Source organism: Dendropsophus ebraccatus, chromosome 5 (assembly GCF_027789765.1).
Source record: "Dendropsophus ebraccatus isolate aDenEbr1 chromosome 5, aDenEbr1.pat, whole genome shotgun sequence".
NCBI classification, from domain to species: domain Eukaryota; kingdom Metazoa; phylum Chordata; class Amphibia; order Anura; family Hylidae; genus Dendropsophus; species Dendropsophus ebraccatus.
The window spans coordinates 7,503,053-7,527,822 of NC_091458.1; the positions used below are offsets into that span (position 1 = coordinate 7,503,053).

Here is a 24,770-nt window from a genome sequence, read left to right on the forward strand (position 1 = left end):
AGTGATCAGCAGTGTGTATGTGTGCGTGTATATATATATATATATATAATGTGTGTGTGTGTGTGTGTGGTTATATGCGTGTGTGTGTGTGTTTTTATGTGTGTGCGTGTGGTTATATGTGTGTGTGTGTGTGCGTGTGGTTATATGTGTGTGTGTGTGTGTGCGTGTGGTTATATGTGTGTGTGTGTGTGTGTGTGCGTGTGGTTATATGTGTGTGTGCGTGTGGTTATATGTGTGTGTGTGTGTGTGTGTGTGTGTGTGTGCGCGTGTGGTTTTATTATATGTGTGTGTATGTATGTGTGTGTATATAATAATAATAATAATATTTATTTGTATAGCGCCAACAGATTCCGCAGCGCTTATTTTAAATATATGGGTACAAACCCACACACCGTATACGCAGCAAATACGCAACAAATACGCAGCAGTTTGATGGTGAAGATTTAATGCTGAGTTCAGTTATTTAGATCTAATCTGCTGCGTTTTTGTTGCGTATTTGTTGCGTTTTTGCTGCGTATTCGCTGCGTATCGCAGCAGTAAATACGCTGTGTATACAATGTGTGGGTTTATACCCTATATTACAGGTTATATATTAAATTATACAATGAATAAATTAAAATACCAAATTAGTGACCTGCTCTCAAGAGCTTACATGCTAGGATGACTGGGAGTAACACGAGAGGCAACAAGGGCTTTATTTGTCAATGTTCCAGTCATTGTACATGGAATCTCTAAGTGCCTATAGGCGGCTGGGAAAGCCAGCCACAAGCCATTTTCTGAGCTCAGATAACAAGGACAGTGTACCTAGCACCGAAGAAGTTATAGAGGGGATGGAGAAGGGATAGCAGAGGGAGAAGAGATTATGAAATGTTATAAGCCTTAAGAGATGGGTCTTCAGGGCGCGCTTGAAACTGGGGATGTAGGAAATAAGTCTGAGGTCTTTGGGTAGGGAGTTCCAGAGAACTGGTGCAGCACGAGAGAAGTCTTGGAGGCCGGAATGAGAAATTCTGATTAAAGAAGAGGTTAGTGTAAGATCATTAGCAGAACGCAGAGCACGGGAAGGATGGTAGGTGGAGATGATGGAGGTGATGTATGGAGGGCAGAGGTGTGGGGATGTATGGAGGGCAGAGTTGTGGAGATGAGGAGATGTATGGAGGGGCAGAGTTGTGGAGATGAGGGAGGAGATGTATGGAGGGCAGAGTTGTGGAGATGAGGAGATGTATGGAGGGGCAGAGTTGTGGAGATGAGGGAGGAGATGTATGGAGGGCAGAGTTGTGGAGATGAGGGAGGAGATGTATGGAGGGGCAGAGTTGTGGAGATGAGGGAGGAGATGTATGGAGGGGCAGAGTTGTGGAGATGAGGGAGGAGATGTATGGAGGGCAGAGTTGTGGAGATGAGAGAGGAGATGTATGGGGGGCAGAGTTGTGGAGATGAGGGAGGAGATGTATGGAGGGCAGAGTTGTGGAGATGAGGGAGGAGATGTATGGAGGGCAGAGTTGTGGAGATGAGGGAGGAGATGTATGGAGGGCAGAGTTGTGGAGATGAGGGAGGAGATGTATGGAGGGCAGAGTTGTGGAGATGAGGGAGGAGATGTATGGAGGGCAGAGTTGTGGAGAGGAGGGCGGCGATGTATGGAGGGCAGAGTTGTGGAGATGAGGGAGGAGATGTATGGAGGGCAGAGTTGTGGAGATGAGGGAGGAGATGTATGGAGGGCAGAGTTGTGGAGATGAGGGAGGAGATGTATGGAGGGCAGAGTTGTGGAGATAAGAGAGGAGATGTATGGAGGGCAGAGTTGTGGAGATGAGGGAGGAGATGTATGGGGGGCAGAGTTGTGGAGATGAGGGAGGAGATGTATGGAGGGCAGAGTTGTGGAGATGAGGGAGGAGATGTATGGAGGGCAGAGTTGTGGAGATGAGGGAGGAGATGTATGGGGGGCAGAGTTGTGGAGATGAGGGAGGAGATGTATGGAGGGCAGAGTTGTGGAGATGAGGGAGGAGATGTATGGAGGGGCAGAGTTGTGGAGATGAGGGAGGAGATGTATGGAGGGCAGAGTTGTGGAGAGCTTTATGAGTGAGGAGTTTGAACTGTGTTCTATATTTAATGGGTAACCAGTGCAGTGACTGGCAGAGGAGGGAGACGTCGGTAAAGCGGCTGGAGAGGAAGATGAGTCTGGCTGCTGCGTTCAGGATAGACTGGAGAGGGGAGAGCTTAGACAGAGGAAGACCGATTAGTAGGGAGTTAAAGTAGTTCAGACGGGAATGGATCAGGGCGACAGTCAGAGTCTGAGCGGTGTCAGTGGTGAGGAATGGGCGGATTCTGGAGATGTTTTTGAGATGGAGATGACAGGAGCGTGTAAGAGCTTGGATATAGGGAGTAAAGGATAGAACAGAGTCTAGCATAACCCCCAAACATCGAGCCTGATGCACAGGAGTGATGCTAGTACCACAGACTGAGAGGGAGATGTCGGGTTTAGGTTTGTTAGAGGGAGGAAATAACAGAAGTTCAGTTTTGGAGAGATTAAGTTTGAGAAACAGAGAGGTCATAGTGTTAGAGAGAGCGGATAGACAGTCACTTGTATTTTGCAGGAAGGCAGGGGAGATGTCGCGGGAGGAGGTGTATAACTGGGTGTCATCAGCATAAAGATGGTATTGGAAACCAAACCTGCTGATGGTCTGTCCGATGGGGGCTGTATAGAGGGAGAAGAGGAGGGGACCTAAGACTGACCCCTGGGGAACCCCAACAGAGAGAGGTAAGGGAGAAGTAGAGCCTGAGAAGGATACACTGAAGGAGCGGTCAGAGAGGTAGGAAGAAAACCAAGAGAGCTGAGAATGGAGAGGAGAAGCTGGTGGTCCACAGTGTCAAACGCTGCTGAGAGATCCAGGAGAATCAGCAAGGAGAAGTTTCCTTGTGACTTGGCCTTCAGGAGGTCGTTTGACACCTTGGTGAGAGCAGTTTCGGTGGAGTGAAGGGGTCGGAAGCCGGACTGTAGAGGGTCAAGAAGAGAGTTATCACAGCGATAGCGGGTTAGGTGAGAGTAGACCAGAAGTTCCAGGAGTTTAGAGATGAAGGGGAGATTGGAGACAGGCCGATAGTTGGCTGCACAGGAGGGGTCTAGAGATGTTTTTTCAGTAGCGGGGTGATTACAGAGTGCTTAAATGAGGAGGGAAAGATACCAGAGGAGAGGGAGAGGTTGAATATTTTGGTAAGGTGAGTAGTGACAGCAGGAGAGAGGGACTGGAGGAGGTGTGAGGGAATAGGGTCACTAGGGCAGGTAGTAGGACGAGAGGAGCTTGGAGACTTCTTCCTCTGTCACTGGATCAAAACCAGAGAGTGAAGAGAAGGTGGGAGAGGGGATGGGATCTATGGGAGAGGGGATGGGATCTATGGGAGAGGGGATGGGATCTATGGGAGAGGGGATGGGATCTATGGGAGAGGGGATGGGATCTATGGGAGAGGGGATGGGATCTATGGGAGAGGGGATGGGATCTATGTGAGAAGGACTGGGATCTACGGGAGAGGGGATGGGATCTATGGGAGAGGGGATGGGATCTATTGCAAAGGGGATGGGATCTATGTGAGAAGGACTGGGATCTACGGGAGAGGGGATGGGATCTATGGGAGAGGGGATGGGATCTATGGGAGAAGGACTGGGATCTATGGGAGAGGGGATGGGATCTATGGGAGAGGGACTGGGATCTATGGGAGAGGGGATGGGATCTATGGGAGAGGGACTGGGATCTATGGGAGAGGGACTGGGATCTACGGGAGAGGGGATGGGATCTACGGGAGAGGGGATGGGATCTATGGGGCTTTGGGGCTGGGAGGTGATGTCAGAACGGATGTTGTCGATTTTGGTTTTGAAGAAGGAGGCCAGGTCTTCAGCACAGAGGTCAGTGATAGGTGACTGAGCTTTGGTCTTGAGAAGAGAATTAAAGGTGTCGAAAAGGCGTTTTGGATTGTTTGACAGTGAAGAGATGAGGGAGGTGAAATAATATTGTTTGGCGAGGTGAAGGGCAGAGTAGTAAGATTTGAGGGTGAATTTGTAATGAATGAAATCTGCTGAGGTTCTCAATTTCCTCCACAGACGTTCAGCGGTCCTAGAGCATCGCCGAAGAGAGCGAGTTTCCGGGGTGTGCCAGGGCTGCCGGCATCTGTGGCGGGGTGTGCGGAGAGTAGGGGGCGCTACAGAGTCTAGGGTAGTTTTCAGGGTGTTGTGGTAGTGTTGTGCGGCCGTGTTTGGGCAGGTGAGGGATGAGATTGGGGACAGTGAGGACTGAAGAGGGTTTATGAGTTGGTGAGTGTCTATAGCACGCAGATTTCTATATATGTGTGGGGTAGGAGTGTCAGGAGGGGGGCGATTGTTTGTAATTGTGAAAGAAAGGAGGTTGTGGTCGGATAACTCTGAGGGATCATTTGTGAAGTTGGAGATGGAAAAGTGGCAGAAGAAGATCAGGTCCAGGGAATTCCCACCCTTGTGTGTGGGAGAGTTTGTTAGCTGTGAGAGGCCGAAAGACGTGGTTAGAGAGAGAAGCTGAGAGGCCTGAGAGGAAATAGGAGTATTGACAGGAATGTTGAAGTCACCCAGGATAAGTGTGGGAACTTCAGCAGATAAGAAATGAGGGAGCCAGGTGGCAAAGTGGTTGAGGAATTGAGGAGAGCCAGGGGGACGATAGATAACAGCTACTCTGAGGGAAAGTGGGTGGAAGAGTCTGAGGGTGTGTGCCTCAAAGGAGGGGAATGAGAGTGAGGGCTCAGGGGGAATGACCTGGAAGGTGCATTGTGGGGAGAGAAGAACCCCAACCCCTCCACCATGCCTACCCTCAGGTGTGGGGGTGTGAGAGAGAAGAACCCCAACTCCTACACCATGCCTACCCTCAGGTGTGAGAGAGAAGAACCCCAACTCCTTCACCATGCCTACCCTCAGGTGTGGGGGTGTGAGAGAGAAGAACCCCAACTCCTCCACCATGCCTACCCTCAGGTGTGAGAGAGAAGAACCCCAACTCCTACACCATGCCTACCCTCAGGTCTGGGGGTGTGAGAGAGAAGAACCCCAACTCCTCCACCATGCCTACCCTCAGGTCTGGGGGTGTGAGAGAGAAGAACCCCAACTGCTCCACCATGCCTACCCTCAGGTCTGGGGTGTGAGAGAGAAGAACCCCAACTCCTACACCATGCCTACCCTCAGGTCTGGGGGTGTGAGAGAGAAGAACCCCAACTCCTTCACCATGCCTACCCTCAGGTCTGAGGGTGTGAGAGAGAAGAACCCCAACTCCTCCACCATGCCTACCCTCAGGTCTGGGGGTGTGAGAGAGAAGAACCCCAACTCCTTCACCATGCCTACCCTCAGATCTGGGGGTGTGAGAGAGAAGAACCCCAACTCCTCCACCATGTCTACCGTCAGATCTGGGGGTGTGAGAGAGAAGAACCCCAACTCCTCCACCATGTCTACCCTGAGGTCTGGGGGTGTGAGAGAGGCCACCATAGGATAGAGCCGCAGGGGAAGCAGTGTCCGATGGTCGTAGCCAGGTTTCAGTGAGAGCCAGAAGGGTGAAGGATTTAGCAATGAAAAGATCATGAATTTCCGTGAGTTTGTTGCACTCGGAGCGAGAATTTATGAGAGCGCAGGTAAAGGAAACTGGAGAGACAGAGGCAGCAGAAGATGGCCGACAGCGGTTCTTGGTGAAACTAAGAGAGTTATTTGAGGAAAGTAAGAGAGGGTCACTAGCGAGGGAGAAAGGTGAGATGTCACCAGCAGCAGAAGGATAGAGAGAGACAGCAGGTGGATAGAGAGAGACAGCAGGAGGATAGAGAGAGACAGCAGGAGGATAGAGAGAGACAGCAGGTGGATAGAGAGAGACAGCAGGAGGATAGAGAGAGACAGCAGGTGGATAGAGAGAGACAGCAGGAGGATAGAGAGAGACAGCAGGTGGATAGAGAGAGACAGCAGGTGGATAGAGAGAGACAGCAGGAGGATAGAGAGAGACAGCAGGTGGATAGAGAGAGACAGCAGGAGGATAGAGAGAGACAGCAGGAGGATAGAGAGAGACAGCAGGTGGTTTAGCAGGAGGTTAAACGACTTGTGAGAGCGACTTCTGTGCTGCACAGTGGAAGGAGTTATAGGGAGGTGAGTGAGAGTGTACAGGGCATGGGGGCAATACATGGGGGAGGGGAGGAGAGAGGGGCTGATGTAAATGTGATTTTCAGTGCAGATGGAGGGAGGGTAGGATAGAAAGAAAACACAAGACAAGTAGATGAGGGCACATAAAAAGTTGAGGAAATATTTCATGGTTAAGTAGTTTGTCAATTACAAAAGTAAGTTTGGAGAGCTGTTCTTTCTGTTCAATTCTGGCCTAATTCTAAATATTACACTTAAAGTTGGCATTTTAAGGTGTTCTATAATGAGACCAGGGTCTACAATGAGACATTAGATCTAAATTTATACTACTTGGAGGGAAGTTGAATCAGACTGTGTGTGTGTATGTATATAATATGTATGTGTGTGGTTATATGTGTGTGTATATACATATATGTGTGTGTATATATATATATGTGTGTGTATATATATATATATGTGTGTGTATATACATATATGTGTGTGTGTATATACGTGTGTGTGTGTGTGTGTGTGGTTATATGTGTGTGTGTGTGTATATACATATATGTGTGTGTGTATATATATGTGTGTGTGGTTATGTGTGTGTATATATATATGTGTGTGTATATACATATATGTGTGTGTGTATATACGTGTGTGTGTGTGGTTATATGTGTGTGTGTATATACATATATGTGTGTGTATATACATATATGTGTGTGTGTATATATATGTGTGTGTGGTTATATGTGTGTGTATATATATATATGTGTGTGTGTGTGTGTGTGTGTGTGTGTGTGGTTATATGTGTGTGTGTATATACATATATGTGTGTGTGTATATATATATGTGTGTGTGTGTGTGTGTGTACGTTTCCACAATCCGTCCAATGCCACATTCCACATCTGTATGTATAGGGTGCAGTAACATTACCACATGTGTCCTCTGCTGGCCAGAAGGGGAATTACAGGCAAGATATAAATGTCACAGGGGCCCGGCCACCTGTCACTATTCTCTCCCCAGAAGCCCAGGAGAATGGCGCCCCCATCAGGAAGCCTTCCTGGATTATTCAGACCTCACCCCACCCACCACACAGGATGGTAAAGGAGTAGTCCAGGGTTAGGAAAACATGGCCGACTCTTTCTAGAAACAGCGCCATCTCTGTACATGTACAATGGAAAGTGGTTAGACACGTGTTCAAGATGGCAGGCAGCAAAATAGTGAGTACAGCTCTGGAGTATAATACAGGATGTAACTCAGGATAAGTACAGGATCAGTAATGTAATGTATGTACACAGTGACCCCACCAGCAGAATAGTGACTGCAGCTCTGGGGTATAATACAGGATGTAACTCAGGATCAGTAATGTATGTACACAGCGACCCACCAGCAGAATAGTGAGTGCAGCTCTGGAGTATAATACAGGATGTAACTCAGGATAAGTACAGGATCAGTAATGTAATGTATGTACACAGTGACCCCACCAGCAGAATAGTGACTGCAGCTCTGGGGTATAATACAGGATGTAACTCAGGATCAGTAATGTAATGTATGTACACAGTGACCCCACCAGCAGAATAGTGAGTGCAGCTCTGGGGTATAATACAGGATGTAACTCAGGATCAGTAATGTAATGTATGTACACAGTGACCCCACCAGCAGAATAGTGAGTGCAGCTCTGGGGTATAATACAGGATGTAACTCAGGATCAGTAATGTATGTACACAGTGACCCCACCAGCAGAATAGTAAGTTCCACCAGGGGGCAGTGCTGAGTCTTTGGCATGCTTTTAGGCAGTCTTTCCCGCCTTTAGGCTGGTGGGGTTTCTCAAAGTAGTGACGTAGCCAGTAAATAAAGGATACAGTTCTGTGGTACTAAAGATGGCTCCCCCACTTTTATGAGCACTGTTATGGTGACTTGCGTTGGGGCGCTTTTCTTCAGGGCAATAGGTGTGCAATAGTTAGTCTTTGGTGACTTGTGATGACAGTAATAAGCACACAGTTCTGAACAATCTCCAAACCGTGAAACACACACTCTGTACACAGTTCCTTAAGGTAGCGACAATAAACTGCAACAAGGCTTGTATCCTGTTCGTGACGCCACTTCTGTGGTGAACCCCCAGTGGTGTTGGTAGGAGGAGCGGCCAGTCACTTGCTAGGTGGTGCCGGACCTTGGAATGTTATGTCGTGACGCCAGTGCCTGGTGGGCACACAGGTGTGATGGCACGCCTGCTTTTAGTTGACAAGGCTGGTTGTACCCTTCTTCCCTGTGGTCAGTGTCTTGCCAGGTTGCTACTGGGTCACTTGGGTTAGAGTGATCATGGATGGCCAGAGTGGTGTAGTGACCCTGGAATGTAGGACGCGCCACCTACAGAAAGGGGAAGTGTCTCAAGGTTGATGTGTGTGCTGTGTTGGTGGATTGTGAGTAATCACAAAGTCTCTTTAGTGTAGATAAGCCGATTTACTATTTGCAAATGTGCAGCAGGTAATACAGAATAAGCAGTATGAAGTTTCTCTGGGTAAAACACTTGACAAAGTTCCCAATAAATACGTGACAATACAGCAACCTGATCAGTAGTAGAAATGCAGTGTAGGATATAGTCGTGCTGACTAGGCAGTGTGCTGAGTAATACGAAGAAGCAGAGTAGCAGAGAGGAGGATGCCGTGAAAGTCTCAATGTAGAGACTTGTAGTACTGTGCTCTGCCGGGATGTTGGAGGATGAGGTAGAATACTTAGAAGAAGAAGAACGCCTGTGCCCGTGTATTAGTCTTGACACCACCTTATGCCCACTAGACTCGGCTGAACCTTCCTAGAGGGTGACACAGGCCCCAGACCTTGTTACCTGGGATGAGCGGAATGCTGAGGGTTCCCTGTTGACACCCGCGCTGCGTGATAGAGAAAAGTTGCACTAAACCTAAGAACTCTATCTAGATCAGTTCCTGGCTCTTTTGCTCTTGTAGACACCATCCTGCACTGTGACACTCCTTGTCCTCGGCGTGGGTTGAGGTTGTCTCTGGCTTGTCCTCTCCTAAAAAGTTGTTAGCAGTGTGCTGTCTTGCATCCTTCCCATGCGGGGGTTAAGGGTATAAGCACATTGAGCAATTCTAGTGGAATTCCGCCCGTGTAAATGCAACATTGCTCCTTTCCATAGAGAACAATGGGATTTCCGACTGCCCGTGCACACACAGAGTAAATTTCCGCCCAGAATTCAGTGCGGAATCCTCATTTCCGCCCAGACAATTGACATGTCAATTCTTTGGGCGGATTCCGCTAGAGGAATCCTATAGAAGTCAATGGAACTTGAAATTCCGCTTGAAATTCCGCTTGAAATCCGCTTGCATTACGCTCGATTTCCGCTCAAATTCAGCTCAAATTCAGTTAGAGCAGAATAGGCGAGGAATTTCAAGCAGAAATCTTTCAGCTACAATTCCTCGAGAATTGCTCAGTGTGCACATACCCTAAGACTAAACTAAGGTACGGGGACCTGGCAGAGGGCCAGGGTCCAGATAGGATCACTGTGGAGGGCTATCTGGCTCTTATCCTTCCTCCACAATGTCCACGAAGAAAGTCCTTTGCTCATCCTCCACCAATGTGACTTACTTCCTTCCAGCATGTAAGGTGCGCTGTGAGTGGGTGAAGAGTGCAACAGAAGAAGAAAGGAGGGAGATGATAGGAAAGAAGAAAACTAGACTCCTACTCGGTGGCGTAGCTACCATAGGGGCAGGGAAGGCGGTTGCTATGGGGCCCGTGGAGGGAGGGGGCCCAGGGAAGATAAGAGCCTCCTGTGTCCTTTTGCTTAACCCCTTATTTACTGCAGTGTGTAAGTGACCCAGTGTTCTCTAACATGCTGCAACACAAAAAGGGTTAATACAGAAGACAATTAGCTCTCTGCCTCACTACTCTGATAACCTCTGTTCTCTGAGTTCCTGCAGAGGTCAGGGGTTATCAGTGCAGGAGTAGCAGAGCTAATTCTCTTCTGTATTAACCCTTTGTTTGTGTTGCAGCATGTAAGAGAACACTGGATCACTTACACAATGCAGTAAATAAAGGGTTAAGCAAAAGGTAGTCTGCTCCTGCACCTATGTATATAAATATATATATATATGTATATATATATATATATATATAATATAAATATTAGTGTGTAGGAGAGGGGGGGGGGGGCATAAATCCTAGCTACGCCCCTGCTCCTACTGGTCTACAGATTTAGGTGACACATAGAAAAACAATAACCTTTTACATCCTTCAGCTGTGCGGCTTCCAAATACATATACATAATACAGGGACATCTAGTGGCGAACTTTAGTACTGCTTTCATCACCACAATAGTACAATAAGTACAGACTTTTGTGAAGGGTGTATATATCTGTAACACCCGTGGTAGGACACCACATATATATATTTATATACAGCCCAGCATATCATTTTATATATATATATATATATATATATATATATATATACAGCCCAGCACAAGCTAAATCATTTCCCATATTACTGACACCACAACCAAACCTTCTCCTATGTCACTATCCTTACCTACCAACCCTTCTCCTGTCACTATCCTTACCTACCAAACCTTCTCCTATGTCACTATCCTTACCTACCAAACCTTCTCCTATGTCACTATCCTTACCCACCAACCCTTCTCCTATGTCACTATCCTTACCTACCAACCCTTCTCCTATGTCACTATCCTTACCTACCAACCTTTCTCCTATGTCACTATCCTTACCTACCAACCCTTCTCCTATATCACTATCCTTACCTACCAACCCTTCTCCTATGTCACTATCCTTACCTACCAACCCTTCTCCTATGTCACTATCCTTACCTACCAACCCTTCTCCTATGTCACTATCCTTACCTACCAAACCTTCTCCTATGTCACTATCCTTACCTACCAACCCTTCTCCTATATCACTATCCTTACCTACCAACCCTTCTCCTATGTCACTATCCTTACCTACCAAACCTTCTACTATGTCACTATCCTTACCTACCAACCCTTCTCATATGTCACTATCCTTACCTACCAACCCTTCTCCTATGTCACTATCCTTACCTACCAACCCTTCTCCTATATCACTATCCTTACCTACCAACCCTTCTCCTATGTCACTATCCTTACCTACCAACCCTTCTCCTATGTCACTATCCTTACCTACCAACCCTTCCCCTATGTCACTGTTCTTACCTACCAACCCTTTTCCAATATCACTATCCTTACCTACCAACCCTTCTCCTATGTCACTATCCTTACCTACCAACCCTTCTCCTATGTCACTATCCTTACCTACCAAACCTTCTCTTGTCACTATCCTTACCTACCAACCCTTCTCCTATGTCACTATCCTTACCTACCAACCCTTCTCCTATGTCACTATCCTTACCTACCAACCCTTCTCCTATGTCACTATCTGTACCTACCAACCCTTCTCCTATGTCACTTAGAAAGAATAGGACCCGGAACAGACCCTTGTGACCACCACATGTAACCAGTCTCTGTTCGAAATATACACCATTAACAACAACCCTCTTATATCTCTCCTTCACCAACCACAAATCCACTGAACTATCCAGGTACTGCTTCAGGGACCTTCTGGCTTGCGTCCTTCCTCTACAGAAACCAGAGTAAGACTCACTAAGGTGTGGCTAAACTTCCTCTCCCCATGTGACAACTTCCTACAGCATATGTAATACCTGCTTATAAATGCACCACGACATACATACAGAGGTATTAGGATCTGGAGCAACTAGAGTAGTGGAGAGGAGGATGCCGAGAGAGTCTCAATCCATGTAGTAGTGTGCTCTGCCGGGATGTTGGAGGATCGAATAGAAGACTTGTAGAAGAAGAACACCACCTGTGCCTGTGTATTGACCTTTGCTTTCAGTCTTCACACCACCTTATGCACTCTTGCATTGGCCGAACCGTACTAATGGGTGACACAGGCCCCAGACCTTGTTACCTGGGTTGAGCGGAATGCTGAGGGTTCCTTGCTGACACCCGCGCTGCGAGACAGATTTCCTAGCTACTGCAACTTTGCTCTATCCGGACCAGTTTCTGGCTCTGTGGCTCTATAGTGGATACTGTCCTGCACTGTGACTTCTCCTCGCCCACGGCATGGGCTGAGGTTATCTGTTGGCTAGTCCTCTCCTAAGAGGTTTAAGACTGCATAATTCTTTGTGTACGTACTTGTAAGGAGGTTGGTAACAGTGTGCTGTCTTGCGTCCTACCCATGCGGGGTACTGGCTAAGGGCCCTATTCCACCGGACGATTATTGTTTGCATAATCGTTAAAGATTAACGGTCTCAAACGACCGCTATTGTGAAAGACCTGAAAACGTTCACTCATTTCCATGGAACGATAATCGTTACTTATGATCATAATTGCGATAGTTTTTTCTTCGCTATTGCGTTCGTATCTATTGCGAAAGATCGAACAATGTCTTATTCAATGCGAACGATTTGTGAACGTTTTGCAAAGGAGCAACGATAAAAATAGGTCCAGGTCTTATAAAGCGATCAACGATTTCTCGTTAGTTCGTTAATCGTTAACTGCATTTCAACCGAACGATTATCGTTTAGATTCGAACGATTTAACGATAATCTGAATGATAATCGTCCGGTGGAATAGGGCCCTAAGACTGGACAGGGCCCAGACAGGACCGCTATCCCTATGTAGCTTGTGTCCTTCCTCCACACCGTCCCAAACAGAAGACTCTTGCTCCTCCCCAACCATGGGACTAACTTCCTATACAGCGTGTAGGGTGCGCTATGATTGGGTGAAAAGATTGAAATAGAAAAACAGAGAGGAGAGGCGATAGGAAAGAAGAAAACAGAAATCCCACAGGTTTAGAGATTCTGGTTACACATAAACACAATAACCCTTTGCGATCCTTCAGCTGTGCAGCTTCCATATACATATTACAGCGACATCTAGTGGTCAACTCTTAATACTGCTTTAATCATAATTAGACCACAAAAAGTACAGATTTTTGTGAAGGGTGTAAACAACAGTAACACCCCTAGTGGGACACCGCACATGAAGGAGGAGATCTGGTGAGGAGCCTCATATCATAGAACCTTCTGTATACCCGGATGTAAGAGGAGACAAATAAAATTTATATGGGGTCACTTACTTGGTAAACACAGTAGAGCAGAGGATTGTGGGAGGACACAGTGACTGGAGATGATACGATCAATCCCTGAGAGCATCATCAGTGACAATGCTGGGGTCCGATCCATGGGGGTCCGGGGGGAATAAGTAACCAACAATACAAAAGATATCATGTGGAAAAGAGCAGATAGTGAGCGGCACCTGCCCCGGAACACCTGCCACCTACTGTAACCTGAGTGCTGCCCTATCATGTGTCACCCTGGACTACTGCAACCCCTCCAACACACTCATGAATAATGGAGGAGAAGAGCCGGTGACGGTCAGGACAGAGACAGACACTGGGCAGAAGAGCCGCAGCTGAGACTAAGAAGGGTAACTATAACATTATACAACTATTATACAGTATTATAGTAGTTATATTCCTGTATATAGGGGCAGTATTATAGTAGTATATTCCTATATATAGGAGGCAGTATTATAGTAGTTATATTCCTGTATATAGGGGCAGTATTATAGTAGTTATATTCCTGTATATAGGAGCAGTATTATAGTAGTTATATTCCTGTATATAGGGACAGTATTATAGTAGTTATATCCCTGTATATAGGAGCAGTATTATAGTAGTTATATTCTTGTATATAGGAGCAGTATTATAGTAGTTATATTCCTGTATATAGGGGCAGTATTATAGTAGTTATATCCCTGTATATAGTGAGCAGTATTATAGTAGTTATATCCCTGTATATAGGAGCAGTATTATAGTAGTTATATTCCTGTATATAGGGGGCAGTATTATAGTAGTTATATTCCTGTATATAGGGGGCAGTATTATAGTAGTTATATTCCTGTATATAGGGGGCAGTATTATAGTAGTTATATTCCTGTATATAGGAGCAGTATTATAGTAGTTATATTCCTGTATATAGGGGGCAGTATTATAGTAGTTATATTCCTGTATATAGCAGCAGTATTATAGTAGTTATATTCCTGTATATAGGAGCAGTATTATAGTAGTATATTCCTGTATATAGGGGGCAGTATTATAGTAGTTATATCCCTGTATATAGTGAGCAGTATTATAGTAGTTATATCCCTGTATATAGGAGCAGTATTATAGTAGTTATATCCCTGTATATAGGAGCAGTATTATAGTAGTTATATCCCTGTATATAGGGGCAGTATTATAGTAGTTATATTCCTGTATATAGGAGCAGTATTATAGTAGTTATATTCCTGTATATAGGAGCAGTATTATAGTAGTTATATCCCTGTATATAGGAGCAGTATTATAGTAGTTATATTCCTGTATATAGGGGCAGTATTATAGTAGTTATATTCCTGTATATAGGAGCAGTATTATAGTAGTTATATTCCTGTATATAGGAGCAGTATTATAGTAGTTATATTCCTGTATATAGGAGCAGTATTATAGTAGTTATATTCTTGTATATAGGAGCAGTATTATAGTAGTTATATCTCTGTATATAGGAGCAGTATTATAGTAGTTATATTCCTGTATATAGGAGCAGTATTATAGTAGTTATGGTGTATAAAATAGAAAATAAGTCCAAGCACTCACCGGATGAAGGGATCTCTTTGTGCGTTTATTCAGACATCACAGGGAGGGAGCGGTGGCCAGGGTGCGGGAGCGTGTAGCAGACAACTGTTTCGCGCCTCAGCGCTTTGTCAAGTCTTGTCAGGTTTGTCTTTGTCAGGTAAGACTTGACAAAGCGCTGAGGCGCGAAACAGTTGTCTGCTACACGCTCCCGCACCCTGGCCACCGCTCCCTCCCTGTGATGTCTGAATAAACGCACAAAGAGATCCCTTCATCCGGTGAGTGCTTGGACTTATTTTCTATTTTATACACCGTACTGCCCTTGTCTCTGTTCGAGCACCGCGGCTACTTACCAGTGCAGTTTATTAGCCCTTAATCCGACTCCAGCGCACAGCTACTGATTGAGCAGTATTCAGACAGTGCCGGCACCTGTATCTTCCTGAAGCATTATAGTAGTTATATTCCTGTATATAGGAGCAGTATTATAGTAGTTATATTCCTGTATATAGGAGCAGTATTATAGTAGTTATATTCCTGTATATAGGGGGCAGTATTATAGTAGTTATATTCCTGTATATAGTAGGCAGTATTATAGTAGTTATATCCCTGTATATAGGAGCAGTATTATAGTAGTTATATTCCTGTATATAGGAGCAGTATTATAGCAGTTATATTCCTGTATATAGGAGCAGTATTATAGTAGTTATATCCCTGTATATAGGAGCAGTATTATAGTAGTTATATTCCTGTATATAGGGAGCAGTATTATAGTATATTCCTGTATATAGGGAGCAGTATTATAGTATATTCCTGTATATAGGAGCAGTATTATAGCAGTTATATTCTTGTATTCCCTGTATTTCTGGTGACCCGAGCTCCTGCCCGGTGACGTCCTCCCTCCCCAGGCAGCCGGTGAGCTCAGCTACATTGGAGACATACCGGCCGCCTGGGGAGGGAGGACGTTGCGGTGCAGGAGCTCCGGAGCTGCTCTCATTGTCCTCCTGCACAAGACTGATGGACTGCAGCAGTATGAAGGGGGATGCTGTAGGTGTATTGGGGGTGACCTGATCTCTGCCCACAGTGACCCGTCTCTGGATGCCGCACAGGTTTACAGCAGGGATTCTCATTATTATGAGAGGAATCCTGTAACCTTGGTACCTGAAGCATCAGCTGACAGCCATCTCGTCTGACGTGTTCGGATACAGAGGTATCACTGTATATATTTACTATCACAGTTCTCCCTTCTCTTGTCCTGCAGGTTGGACCATGGTTTCTCCCGCCATCGCTTTGGCCTTTATTCCCTTTATTATCACAGTGATTATCCGTTACCGCCATTACTTTCTGCTCTTCTATCGTGCAGTCATTGTGCGTCGTATTCAGGATTACCTCACGGGGATCCCACGCGAGGAGCGGGCCTTCCAGTACGTCATCACCCACGCCATCCCCGGGGACCCCCAGCACGTCCTCAACACCTTCGACCAATATTGTTATCACTCTGAATACCTGAGTAACATCGGGCCCCAGAAAGGTACGAGACGGTTTTGTCACCCCGTATGCCGCGCACTTATAGGAAGCTTCTGGTACGTTATACGGCAGTATACAGCAGCTTGTGTCTTCTCTCTCACAGGGAAGATCCTGGACCGGCTGATCTATGAGAACGCCCCTCTCAATGTGCTGGAGCTGGGCACACAGTGCGGCTACGCCACCATCATCATGGCGCAGGCCCTGCCGCTGGGCGCCAGGCTGTACACCGTAGACGCCAACCCCAGGAAAGCCGCCGTGGCCGAGAAGGTGATCAGACTGGCCGGCTTTGACGATGATACGGTGAGATATACGACTCCTGTGCAAAGACTGTGCATGATGAGAGTTGTAGTTACTCAACACTTGACGACAGGGCGACATTGTCCCATATACTGAGGCAGCACTGGGTTGGGGCCAGTTCACATTATCTGCAGTTATGATGCTGCAAAAACAGGGAGGAATAACCAGTATATATCGTGATCCTATATACACATAGGGAAGAGTTATTGGACCTTGTGCAGAGCATTTGCCCATAGCGACCAATCAGATTCCAGCCTTTAAAGGTTGGAATCTTGTTGCTATGGCGACTGCTCCTCCCCCGCAGAGCTGGGATTGGAGGGGAGGGGTCTGTGAGCTGAAAGGAGGGACATGATAGGTGATGATGTCACAGGAAGTCACCTGACCCAGAGCAGACCACTTCCTCTGATACATGAAACACTGTGACTTTCTCTGGGTCAGACTGATGATCACATGACCCAATTATAGCCATGAATAACATGGATGCTGCTGTGCTGGAGTGAAATAGATGGCGCTGTAGGACTGGTGATGTGTGTATGAGTAAGTGAGCATGATAAAGGAAAAAAAGAAAACTGGAGTGCTTCTTTAAATAAGAGTGGACAAGCCCTTTAACCCTTTAAGGGCAGGTTGATATAATAGAAGTGATGATGTATGTCAAATATAACTTTAGAACGGAGGGGACAGAAGATTCCGGATGGTTAATAACAATACAGCATTATGCTACGTTTACACGGAGCGATAATTCGCCCGATCGTACGATTATTGATTTTGAAGTAACAATTATTTTTTTATAACGATCAGCGTTTAGATGGAACGATATATTGTACAGAAAATTAGTTTTGCGATCTCTTAAAGGGAACCAATCCGCCCGTTTGGACTGATATGGTTCCCTGGATCATTGTATAAAGCACCTGGAGGGACCCCGACACGTACCAGCCACGGCCGCAGCAGGTGCTTTATAACGGAGAAAATGACTTTTATTCCCCGGCTCGTGACTAGATATGAGCGGGGAAGTAGTCATGGTGGGCGGCTCCCCGCTCGTATCTAGTCACTGCGCTCTGCCTGTCAGCACGCTTGGCGGGATGATTGACAGGCAGAGAGGCCAGTAACGGACCTCTCTGCCTGTCAATCATCCCCTCTGAGCGCGCTGACAGGCAGAGCGCAGTGACTAGATACGAGCGGGGAGCCGCCCACCATGACTACTTCCCCGCTCATATCTAGTCACGAGCCGGGGAATAAAAGTCATTTTCTCCGTTATAAAGTACCTGCTGCGGCCGTGGCTGGTGCGTGCCGGGGCCCCTCCAGGTGCTTTATACAATGATCCAGGGAACCATATCAGCCCAAACGGGCTGATTGGTTCCCTTTAATCCCTTAACGACAAAGGGAGTATATTTACGCCCTGTTGCCGTTAAGGACGTTCAGAGCGGGGTCGCCGCGCGGCGATCCCGGGTGCCGCTTGTAGCCCGGGACCGCAGGTATTAGCGGGCACGGTCCGATCGCCGTGCCCGCTAATACAGTAATCAAACATGACAGCTGCATCCGATTACCGGACGCAGCTTATCCCTGGTGTCTAGTGGGGGAGATCGCTCCTTCGCGATGTTATCCCGGAGGAGCGATCTCCGTTTCTGAACCGCTCCAAGATGGCGCCATCCCCGACTCGGCACTCGTTTACTTCCGGCTGCAGCAGCCGAAAGCAAACGAGTGCCGATCTCATGGATCTCTGCAGCAGAATAACCCTAACCCCAGGGGGGGAATAACCCTAACCCCGGGGGGGGGGGGGGAATAACCCTAACCCCAGGGGGGCTTCTAGTATAAGTGTAAAAGTTAAAAAAAAGTGTCATTATTAATAAAAAGCCCCCTCCCCTAATAAAAGTCTGAATCACCCCCCTTTTCCCAGGTTATAAATAAAAGTAAATAAAAGTAAATAAATAAATAAACATGTTTGGTATCGCCGCGTGCGTAATCGCCCGAACTATTAATTAATCACATTCCTGATCTCGCACGGTAAACTGCGTCAGCGCAAAAAATCCCAAAGTGCAAAATTGCGCATTTTTGGTTGCATCAAATCCAGAAAAATTGTAATAAAAAGCGATCAAAAAGTCGTATATGCGCAATCAAGGTACCGATAGAAAGAACACATCATGGCGCAAAAAATGACACCTCGCACAGCCCCATAGACCAAAGGATAAAAGCGTTATAAGCATGGGAATGGAGCGATTTTAAGTGACGTATATTTGTTGACAATGGTTTGAATTTTTTACAGGCCATCAGATACAATATAAGTTATACATGTTATATATCGTTGTAATCGTAACGACTTGAGGAACATATATAACAAGTCAGTTTTACCCCAGGGCGAATGGCGTAAAAACACATTTCCCCCAAATTAACAAAATGCGTTTTTTTGTTTTCAATTTCACCACACTTTGAATTTTTTTCTGGTTTCGCAGTGTACTTTATGCAAAAATTCAGCCTGTCATTGCAAAGTACAATTAGTGACGCAAAAAATAAGGGCTCATGTGGGTTTCTAGGTGGAAAAATGCAAGTGCTATGGCCTTTTAAGCACAAGGAGGAAAAAACGAAAACGCAAAAATCGAAATTGGCTCTGTCCTTAAGGGGTTAAGCCTATCTCACACATAGGTAAAATCAGTGAACGACTGTTTACACGGAACGATCGGCAAATTTTTTGCGAACGACGAACATGTTAAAAGATCAAAATGAACGATTTATCGATCGTTCGCCGCGTATACATGTACGATTATCGTTCAAATTCGATCGTTATCGCGTAAATTCGCCTGATAATCGTTCCGTGTAAACGTAGCATAAGGGTCCATTTACACAGAAAGATTATCTGACAGATTATCTGCCAAAGATTTGAAGCCAAAGCCGGAGGACTATAAACAGAGATCAGGTCATAAAGGAAAGCCTGAGATTTCTCCTCTTTCCAAATCCATTCCTGGCTTTGGCTTCAAATCTTTGTCAGATAATCTTCTGTGTGAATGGACCCTAATCCTAGACATATAATCTGTCCTGTAGAATGATGTAAATGTCAGCTTTCCCGCCTGCTCACTGACACTGATGGCTCAGAGGTGTGTTCCCCGCCCTGCCTGTAGGTAGAGCTCCTGATCGGGCCGTCTGATGACATCATCCCGCAGCTGAAGGATAAGCATGGGGTGCAGAAGTTGGATTTTGTCTTCATGGATCATGGGAAGCGCTGTTACCTGCGGGACCTGCAGCTGCTGGAGGAGGTGGGACTGCTGCAGGAGGGGACCATCATCCTGGCCGACAACGTGCTCTTCCCCGGGGCCCCCCATTTCTTACAGTACATCAAGACCTGTGGGAAATACCAGCTGAAGATGCACCGCGGCCACCTGGAGTACTTCCGCTACATCAGGGACGGCATGGCGGAGCTGACCTACACCAAGCTGCAGTGACACCACAATAAAGACTCTTTCCTAATGCGGCTCTGATGTCATTTCCTGGGGGGGGGGGGGTACTGATGATGTCACACCTAGAGATAGCAGGTTATTCTAAATCTGTATAAGTATCGGGGTCCCCCGGCTGAGACCTATAGATCTGTGTGGGGTTTAGGTTTCTATTCACTGACAGGAAACACAGATAGGGAAATGGGGAGGGATTTAAAGGGGAACTCGGATAAGAAAAACTTGTTTTCTATTAAAAGTACATTAAAAGTTATATAGATGTGTCTATACAATGTATTACCATATCTGTACGGTTCTGCCACACTGGGAGCTGATAGAGATCCAGGAAGTGAAGAAAAATGGCCTCTGTGCCAATCCACATTGTCTCCTGCTCCCTCTGCTCTCCCACCTTAGGAGCCAAAACTTCCATGCCTCTGTTTCACATTGTGTGTGTTTGCTGAGCACAGGCTGATGATGCAGACAGGGGGCAGGGCGTGATTCACCATCTCTGACCGGCCAGAAGCAGGTGTTTCAGCTTGTGCAAAAGTCTACAGAGAAATTAGGGCTGTGTTCACACATGTTGGAGTGTCTTTGCAGTACTGCAGCGTATTCACAAAAATGATGCAGTAACACAAATAGATAATGCTAAACAGCAGAGAGGATCAGAGACGGCACTGCCAATCCCACCTGCACAAAAAACAAGGCACAAACAGTATATCCCATGTAAGATAATATCAGATAATTTCCTTATTGTGGGAATCAACTTCAAAGATAAAAGATGCTTGATCATAATATGTGTGGAGATGGAAAAAAAAAATAATTTAAAAAGTTCTTTGCTTTATTCCAATATCAGCATTACAGGAAGAGAATACAGCGCGGTGGGGGTGGGACCACAATGAAATGATAAAGTACTGCAAATAATTCAGTAACACAATGAAACTGCAAGGTGTGAACACAGCCCAGATGTTCTGCAACAGCTTTGGGCGGGGAATGAGCAGGGTGGGGGACTGTGATGGAACAGCTGAGGGAAAGCATTGCATTCTGGAACCTGTAGTACTGAGTACATCTGCTCAACCAGGAAATACAGAAACACAAAACAGAACAATACCTCCAAAACAAATGGATTTTTGGTAGTTTCAAAACTGGGATAGATAGGTAAGTATTGTTATATGCTTCTGCAGAAGTTTCATTTTTTTTACCTCTACCCAGAGTTCCCCTTTAAAGTGAATGTACCATCAGGCCCGGGCTGAAGCACTGAAGGCAGGCCGCATTATAGAGGGGCGGGGGTTTCCTCCCACTGGGAGTGGGTCGGCCGCCTCCAGTGCTTCAGTCCAGGCCTGATGGTACATTCACTTTAAAGTGCTTTTACATGATTACATGAATACAGCGCCCCCCCTGACCACAGGTTGTGTCTGATATTGCAGATGTACTCCATTGATGAGGATGTTGCCAGGCTGTAATACCCCACACAGCCTATAGACAGGTGTGGCGCTGTTCATAGATAAAAGCAGCCGTGTATATGGCGTTCTGTTCACCCAGTGTGCAGGGTTAGGCCGGGGTCACTCTCCGTATCTGTCAGCATCCTGCCGAGAATGGAGAATGGTGGCTGAGACCCCAAACGCAGTGTGAACTAAGTCTGAGCGACATTGTACATTCTGCTGCTGAGGTGAGGATCAGACAGCGGCCACTGCAGATGATGCACTCCCCATTGAATTAAAGGGGTACTCCAGCAAAAATCTTTTTCTTTTAAATCAACTGATTTCAAAAAGTTGTATAGATTTGTAATTTACTTTCATAAAAAAAAAAATTCTCTAGTCTTTCAGTACTTCTCAGCTGCTGTGTGTCCTGCAGGAAGTGGTGTATTCTCTCCAGTCTGACACAGTGCTCTCTGCTGCCACCTCTGTCCATGTCAGGAACTGTCCAGAGCAGGAGAGGTTTTCTATGGGGATTTTCTGCTGCTCTGGACAGTTCCTGACATGGACAGAGGTGGCAGCAGAGAGCACTGTGTCAGACTGGAGAGAATACACCACTTCCTGCAGGACATACAGCAGCTGATAAGTACTAGAAGACTAGAGAATTTTTTTTTTTATATAGAAGTAAATTATGAATCTATATAACTTTCTGAAACCAGTTGATTTGGAAGAAAACAATTTTCGCTGGAGTACCCCTTTAAAATCTGTGCTGAAAACATGACTGCTAGGTGGTGCTATAACAATGCAAATCACAGTATAAGGGTGTAAGAGGTGAGGCATCATGTGACCTGCTTGGAGGCCGCTGAATACGGATGCTCCATTGGATGTTTCATTAGTAATGTTGAGCGAACCTGTCAGAATGTCCGTGTTCTGCAGCATTATCCGAAAACTCAGCGTGTGATTCCCCGTGGCTGCAGAAGTCGGACGCCGCCCTAGTACCGGATGATTCCCCCTTTATCACCCTTCTGCCGCCAAACCCTTGGGCCTTATTCCCAGCTCCAATAATACAGATCCCTACTGTACACTGACTCGGGGGTCACCTGATTCCGTACGATCCCGTTAAGTCTGAATATCCCCCAAGGAATCATTTTACCCCAGTGACCCCACCGCCTTGAACAGAAGGAAGTGACAGGCATCAAGAAGGCCGGTGATTTACCACACGTCCACCACCTTGCAAATTTGTGTTTCCCCTCTTTTTGCAGCACATTGCATGATTGCCCCCCGAGGGGTGGGTCCTGGGTCATCTGGAGGGGAGGGTCCCGGGTCAGCCAGAGGGGAGGGTCCTGGGTCAGCTGGAGGGGAGGGGCCGGGGTCAGCTGGAGGGGAGGGGCCGGGGTCAGCTGGAGGGGAGGGTCCTGGGTCAGCTGGAGGGGAGGGTCCGGGGTCAGCTGGAGGGGAGGGTCCGGGGTCAGCTGGAGGGGAGGGTCCTGGGTCAGCTGGAGGGGAGGGTCCCGGGTCAGCTGGAGGGGAGGGTCCCGGGTCAGCTGGAGGGGAGGGTCCCGGGTCAGCTGGAGGGGAGGGTCCTGGGTCAGCTGGAGGGGAGGGTCCTGGGTCAGCTGGAGGGGAGGGGCCGGGGTCAGCTGGAGGGGAGGGTCCCGGGTCAGTCGGAGGGGAGGGTTCTGGCTCAACAGTAGGGGAGGGTCCTGGGTCAGCCGGAGGGGAGGGTCCTGGGTCAGTCGGAGGGGAGGGTCCTGGGTCAGCTGGAGGGAAGGGTCCTGGGTCAGTCGGAGGGGAGGGTCCTGGGTCAGCTGGAGGGGAGGGTCCCGGGTCAGTCGGAGGGGAGGGTCCTGGCTCAACAGTAGGGGAGGGTCCCGGGTCAGTCGGAGGGGAGGATCCCACGTCAGCCAGAGGGGAGGGTCCCGGGTCAGTCGGAGGGGAGGGTCCCGGGTCAGCTGGAGGGGAGGGTCCGGGGTCAGCTGGAGGGGAGGGTCCTGGGTCAGCTGGAGGGGAGGGTCCTGGGTCAGCTGGAGGGGAGGGTCCCGGGTCAGTCGGAGGGGAGGGTTCTGGCTCAACAGTAGGGGAGGGTCCCGGGTCAGTCGGAGGGAAGGGTCCTGGGTCAGCCGGAGGGGAGGGTCCTGGGTCAGCCGGAGGGGAGGGTCCTGGGTCAGTCGGAGGGGAGGGTCCTGGGTCAGCTGGAGGGAAGGGTCCTGGGTCAGTCGGAGGGGAGGGTCCTGGGTCAGCTGGAGGGGAGGGTCCCGGGTCAGTCGGAGGGGAGGGTCCTGGCTCAACAGTAGGGGAGGGTCCCGGGTCAGTCGGAGGGGAGGGTCCCGGGTCAGTCGGAGGGGAGGGTCCCGGGTCAGTCGGAGGGGAGGATCCCGGGTCAGCCGGAGGGAAGGGTCCCGGGTCAGTCGGAAGGGAGGGTCCCGGGTCAGCCGGAGGGGAGGGTCCCGGGTCAGCCGGAGGGGAGGGTCCCGGGTCAGTCGGAGCGGAGGGTCCCGGGTCAGCCGGAGGGGAGGGTCCCGGGTCAGTCGGAGGGGAGGGTCCCGGGTCAGTCGGAGCGGAGGGTCCCGGGTCAGTCGGAGCGGAGGGTCCCGGGTAAGCCGGAGGGGAGGGTCCCGGGTCAGCCGGAGCGGAGGGTCCCGGGTCAGCCGGAGGGGAGGGTCCAGGGTCAGTCGGAGCGGAGGGTCCTGGGTCAGTCGGAGCGGAGGGTCCTGGGTCAGCCGGAGGGGAGGGTCCTGGGTCAGCCTGAGGGGAGGGTCCTGGGTCAGCCTGAGGGGAGGGTCCTGGGTCAGCCGGAGGGGAGGGGAGGGTCCTGGGTCAGCCGGAGGGGAGGGTCCTGGGTCAGCCGGAGGGGAGGGTCCTGGATCAGTCACAGGGGAGGGTCCTGGGTCAGCTGGAGGGGAGGGTCCTGGGTCAGCTGGAGGGGAGGGTCGTGGGTCGGTTGGAGGGGAGGGTCCTGGGTCAGCTGGAGTGGAGGGTCCTGGGTCAGCTGGAGTGGAGGGTCCTGGGTCATTTGGAGGGGAGGGTCCCGGGTCAGCTGGAGGGGAGGGTCCTGGGTCAGTCGGAGGGGAGGGTCCCGAGTCAGCTGGAGGGGAGGGTCCTGGGTCAGCTGGAGGGGAGGGTCCCGGGTCAGTCGGAGGGAAAGGTCCCGGGTCAGCTGGAGGGGAGGGTCCCGAGTCAGCTGGAGGGGAGGGTCCCGGGTCAGCTGGAGAGGAGGGTCCTGGGTCAGCTGGAGGGGATGCAGCTGCAGGTAATCAGGCTTCTGGAGAGCTGCAGGGTGAGTGCAGCTCCTGGATTCCTGACCACATCCAACTTCTTGGCTAAATATTAATACAGATGGCATCTTGCA

General features: G+C 48.3%; 2 protein-coding genes across 2 annotated transcripts; one reads left to right on the forward strand and one right to left on the reverse strand.

The window, feature by feature from the left end:
* Positions 1-16,035: 16,035 nt before the first annotated feature.
* TOMT (transmembrane O-methyltransferase) lies at positions 16,036-20,021 on the forward strand. The gene is made up of 3 exons (XM_069971903.1): positions 16,036-16,297; positions 16,397-16,593; positions 19,701-20,021. The coding sequence occupies exons 1-3, from the start codon at positions 16,036-16,038 to the stop codon at positions 20,019-20,021; spliced, it is 780 nt and encodes a 259-aa protein (XP_069828004.1).
* Positions 20,022-22,467: 2,446 nt separating this feature from the next.
* LOC138793989 (uncharacterized) lies at positions 22,468-24,764 on the reverse strand. The gene is made up of 2 exons (XM_069972754.1): positions 24,295-24,764; positions 22,468-24,190 (listed from the first exon to the last, which is right to left on the reverse strand). The coding sequence occupies exons 1-2, from the start codon at positions 24,762-24,764 to the stop codon at positions 22,468-22,470; spliced, it is 2,193 nt and encodes a 730-aa protein (XP_069828855.1).
* Positions 24,765-24,770: the final 6 nt, after the last annotated feature.

Bases quoted from the DNA above. Each gene is read 5' to 3' on its own strand.
- LOC138793989 (XM_069972754.1), bottom strand. From the start codon at position 24,764: ATGCCATCTGTATTAATATTTAGCCAAGAAGTTGGATGTGGTCAGGAA. The intron at 24,191-24,294 runs GTGACTGATCCA...CCCTCCCCTCAG, and splicing joins CTGACCCAGGACCCTCCCCT to GCTGACCCAGGACCCTCCCC.
- TOMT (XM_069971903.1), top strand. From the start codon at position 16,036: ATGGTTTCTCCCGCCATCGCTTTGGCCTTTATTCCCTTTATTATCACA. The intron at 16,298-16,396 runs GTACGAGACGGT...TCTCTCTCACAG, and splicing joins TAACATCGGGCCCCAGAAAG to GGAAGATCCTGGACCGGCTG. The intron at 16,594-19,700 runs GTGAGATATACG...CCCTGCCTGTAG, and splicing joins CCGGCTTTGACGATGATACG to GTAGAGCTCCTGATCGGGCC.